At 43.7% G+C, this 5,023-nt stretch overlaps 2 protein-coding genes across 2 annotated transcripts; both read right to left on the bottom strand.

Annotated features, from left to right (window-relative positions):
• Positions 1-350: 350 nt before the first annotated feature.
• LOC137160502 (histone H2A.J-like) lies at positions 351-824 on the bottom strand. Its single transcript, XM_067559069.1, has one exon. It carries the CDS (start codon positions 794-796, stop codon positions 413-415), a length of 384 nt encoding a protein of 127 aa, XP_067415170.1. The 5' UTR covers positions 797-824; the 3' UTR covers positions 351-412.
• A 1,693-nt stretch (positions 825-2,517) lies between these two features.
• Positions 2,518-2,883, bottom strand: LOC137160501 (histone H4). Its single transcript, XM_067559068.1, has one exon. It carries the CDS (start codon positions 2,881-2,883, stop codon positions 2,572-2,574), a length of 312 nt encoding a protein of 103 aa, XP_067415169.1. The 3' UTR covers positions 2,518-2,571.
• Positions 2,884-5,023: the final 2,140 nt, after the last annotated feature.

Here is a 5,023-nt window from a genome sequence, read left to right as displayed (position 1 = left end):
TTAGGCGGTGGAAAATCGATAATTCTGCATTAAATCTCAAATTTCTCGTGTCATCGTCAGACAAAAATTATTTCCCCCGCACTAGGTACGCTTAAATGCGTGTGTGAATTGAATGCCATTTTCTCCAATTTAATCCAGTGTTCACGGGAAGGGAATAATGTTGTTGCTAGTTCCTGTTAGAAAAATGAGGGCGAAATCCTGTGTCCCCCCCCGCCCCCAATGTCAAAGAAAATGGTTTTGTTTTGTTTTGAATGTTGATTTTTATAAAATGAGGATTTATTTTTGTTTAGCACACACAAGTTTCCCACCGGACCATTCGGAGATAATCAAACCCTTTTTTGACCTTGTGGGTGGCTCTGAAAAGAGCCGTTAGGTTAGTTTTAAAGTCCAAGTGTTAATTTCTCAGTCAGCTTTACTTGCCCTTATGGCTCTCAGTTTTCTTGGGCAGCAGCACGGCCTGGATGTTGGGCAGGACACCCCCCTGAGCGATCATGACTTTCCCCAGCAGCTTGCTGAGCTCCTCGTCGTTCCGGATGGCGAGCTGCAGGTGGCGGGGAATGATCCTGGTTTTCTTGTTGTCCCGAGCGGCGTTGCCAGCCAGCTCCAGAATCTCAGCGGTCAGATACTCCAGCACCGCGGCCATATAGACCGGGGCTCCGGCCCCCACTCGCTCAGCGTAATGGCCCTTCCGGAGCAGCCGGTGCACACGGCCCACCGGGAACTGCAGCCCGGCTCGCGACGAGCGAGACTTCGCCTTAGCCCGGACTTTACCGCCCTGCTTTCCTCTGCCCGACATTTGCGATTCACGTTCTACCTCAGCTAACACCCTGTGCTGGGCGGGGGGAGCAAAACAAGCACCTGCCACCAGCAGCCGCCCTTATATGTCTTCTGTTTTCAGGGTCAAACGATCTGCGATAGACTGAAGACTCGCCTTGTCTGCACAGCCAATGGAGAAGCGGATCTAAGTGGGACCGTCGGTAAAGTGTTGGGTTGGCTTTTGCGTCTCATATCTAATAGAAAATTAATTAAGCAACTGGCCTTGTGCGTAGCCCGTCAGTGACGTAGACACTCATTAAAGGTGCTCTTACCCTTAATCTGTTGTATTTGATGTAATCTTATCATTTAAATTAATATCCCCCGCCCCTTATTTTCGAGACTATTTTGCGGAGGTAATTCAATCAAGAGATTGATAAATGGACCAGCTATTGATTTATTTGAATAGTAAGGATATATTTCGTCAAAAAAGAATAGCTAAAGTGAGTATTCCAATGCAATCAATTTACACACAGGTAAGAGCTTTTATATATATACCTAGGGGGGAGGAAATAATATTGTCTGAAGATGACGTGGGAATTCAGATTGAATGCATAATATTTTTTTTCCACTGTATGACTTTTACCAGGAATGGTCAATATTTATATCTACGTCTCCCCACACAACTTTCTTTTACAGATTGCTGTCAGATTTGCGAGAATAAAGGTCTCCAAATGACTGATGAATCTGTTTAAAAGTCAAATAGAAAGTCGCCAGGACGTAGTACTGACGTAGTAGGACGCCAGAACCGGTACTTAAAACCACCCCCTATTCCTCCGACCGAGCAACTGGATGCGTCTAGGTAACTTCTTGAAGGGGTAAAAAGGCCGGATTGTCATTGGGCAATCCTTGCCCAGCGCGGGCTTTTCAAACTCACGAAAGGTTTGCAACAGACTCATCCTTACACAGCGCGGGCTTTTCAGACTCACGAACGGATTGTTAATGAGCGCCCAGCACCCAGATAGAGAACGGATAATTTACTTCTAAAATCGCCCACATTGTCTCCCGCTTCCCACTCTCGCTCATTCTCCTCGGGGACAGAGGCAGACGCACGTTTACAACGTGGCTCAGTCCCCTAACGGCAGCATTTATACGGAGGGCATGACTGACTCCCATTCTAATCCCCTTTAACTATTTTACAAAATGCATCTTCCCAATCGATTTAACACACGATCCAAACAGTTTATTAGCCACTGTTGTGAGGGTTTTTTTTTTAAAAAAAAACCCTCCATAATGCTGCTTTCTAGACGGCGCTCGACTCTCTTCCCCAGAAATCCAACTTCACGTGCTTCTGCGACTGCTGGGGGAATTGACCAAGGACTGTCTCCAGCACCATTTGCAGCTAAACGGTCTCTTGCTGCAAGTGGTTAGAAACATCCCCCTAATCAAATATCGGTGTTTTAAAACTATTACTTCGACATTCGAAGCGAGATACGAATTAACACAAATGATAGAAGCAGTGAGGGGTTAGTAAGTGTTCTCTCCAGTAGTTTGACTTGAGGTTTTCAGACCATCGGAATTCAACCCCGCCCCTCTATATGCACTAGGGTGAAAGGTATTGGGGCATTTCAATACTATTTCTAAATAGGGCAATAAGCTTGTTGCTTAGAACACAAGTACCAGCCACTAGGTTTTTTTTATTATTATTACGAAAAGTTTTCACGCGCTCATCAGGCTGACACAGCTCTTACTGTGAAAGTGTGGGTGGCTCTGAGAAGAGCCGTTGTTAATTAGACTTTGGGGAGCAGAAATGAACCTCTAACCTCCGAATCCGTACAGAGTGCGCCCCTGGCGCTTCAGAGCATAAACCACATCCATGGCTGTCACAGTCTTGCGCTTAGCATGCTCCGTGTAAGTGACGGCATCACGGATCACGTTCTCGAGGAACACCTTCAGCACACCACGCGTCTCCTCGTAGATCAGGCCGGAAATACGCTTCACACCGCCACGGCGAGCCAGACGGCGAATAGCCGGCTTGGTGATTCCTTGGATGTTGTCACGAAGCACCTTCCGATGGCGTTTGGCGCCCCCCTTTCCGAGCCCCTTACCCCCTTTACCACGGCCAGACATGATTACTCTCTTACAGACACAAAAAAAACCAAATAACGCTGGTGTAAGTCTTTAAGATAAAATGAAAACACTCTCTCTTGGTCTCCCTATATACAGTGTTTGACGACCTAATTGAGAACTGCAGTTCTCGTCTAGTTGTCTTCCTCTTCCCTCCCCCAGTGGCCTTTGTACACTGCTAGTTTAGAAGAAAAGGGCGGGAGTTCAGTTCAGTGTTTCTTTCTTCCGCGCCCTGCCCTCTCGCCATTGTTATTAGATTGCTCCTTTTAAACTTCATAAAGCTTTAGATTAAAAATATATACATTTAGTTCCGTAGTATTTTTATGATTTTTATACTCGTATACATTATGAAGTCCTATGTAATTATGATAAATATTGGAATCTCAGATTTTCCAGCAATACTGGTCACTCTGAAAAAGCCACATTCAAAATGTGATTTTTATTTGTCATTGGAATATTTTCAGTGCTGGAGGATCTTCCAGGAAAGGTGCTTCACATTTATGGCCTATTTCTTTTGAAAATGATCCTCTGCTTTTTAAGAATTTGCAGTCTGCAGCAAAATGTGACTGGTCAGGTTTCCTAAGACATCTTTCTCCTTTCTTCTACCCCACATTCACTGCCATTTTCCAAAACATGCACAAGGAGGGTTAATATGATAAGTACACCTTAATTTCATCCAAAGGGTATGCTGAAAGGGCTGTCGCTACTAAATCCAGAGTCTGACATTCCTCTAGTTATGTATAGAAAATGAGCGAATATGTGAACTTCACCTATTTCTAACCCTCTTGGATATTCTCTGTGATCTTTAGAACTTCCCTTTGAACTAGCTTCACACAGAACACACCCACTCTGTCCTTTGATTGTCCACTATTAGACAATCATCAAGATGAAATTCAATATAGACATATGCAAAGTACTACACTTAGGAAAGAATAATTAAATGTACGACCACAAAATGAGGATTAACTGCCTAGGTGGTTTACTGCTGGAAATGATCTGAGAGTTATAGTGGAATAAACTGAATGAGAGTCAACAATGAGAGGCAGTTGTGAAAAAGGCAAATAGAAATGTATTAACAGGAGTGTTGTATATAAGACAAAGGAGATTACTCTCCCACTTTACACAGCACCAGTGAAGCTGAAGCTGGAGTATTGTGTCCAGTTTTGGGCACCACACTTTAGGAAAGATGTGGATAAATTGGAGAGAATCTAGAGGAGAATAACAAAAATGCTAAAAGGTTTAGAAACCTGACCGATGAAGAAAGATTGAAAAAAGTAGGCATGTTTAGTCTTGAGAAAAGAAGGCTGGAAAAAGGGGGGACCTGAAAACAGTCTTCAAATACAATGGCTGTTATAAAGAGGATGGGGATCAATTCTGTTCCATGTTCACTGAAGGTTGGACAAGAAGTATGAGGTGTCAAATCTGCAGCCAGGGAGATTTAGCTTAGACATTAGGAAAAACTTTCTAACCTTAAGGGTAGTTATGCTCTGGAATAGGTTTCCAAGGAAGGTTGTGGAATCCCCATCACTGGAGGTTTTTAAGACCTGGTTAGCCAAACAGCTGCCAGGGATGGTCTATGTTTACATGGTCCTACCACAGTGCAAGGAGCTTGATTAGATGACCACTCAGCCCTACATTTCTATGATTCTATTCTTCTGGGTCATTCAGTGCACCATAAGGCTCAGTTAGGACTAACCAAAATTAGGATTTTCTTTGGGACTTGTTGGGACATTGCTCAGAAGAGGCAGAGTTAAGTTGGTGGGGGGAAGAGAGGTGTAGTCTTAATTGTATTTCCTGATTTATAGAGTTTGGGAGCAGACTGGCTTTTAGGTGGAGGTTGTATAGTGGATTTGGCTAACCTTTTTTCTGTGGAATACTTCACAGGTCAATGAGAATATGTTGATATCAATGGCTCACACTTTGTGTTTATAGTTAAGGGAGTTAATTCTTTAAACTGAGGGACCACATGACAAATGCTGAGTTTCTGGACCTGTATGTGCTACTTTTAAGTTTTTACTTTAAGTTTGAAGTTTTGAGTGGGTAATATAGATGTGTGTAGCTAAGCTGAGAGACTGGAACCTCCTCCCCATAATGGCATCCTTACCCTAGAGAGGCAGTGGACTTGATCCGTGTGTTTATTGAC

Source organism: Emydura macquarii, unplaced genomic scaffold (genome assembly GCF_026122565.2).
Source record: "Emydura macquarii macquarii isolate MOO-44397 ecotype Brisbane River unplaced genomic scaffold, CSIRO-AGI_Emac_v2 contig_2205, whole genome shotgun sequence".
Lineage (NCBI taxonomy): Eukaryota > Metazoa > Chordata > Testudines > Chelidae > Emydura > Emydura macquarii.
The sequence above is the reverse complement of the archived record's forward strand: the minus strand, read 5'-3'. Positions and strand labels throughout refer to the sequence as shown.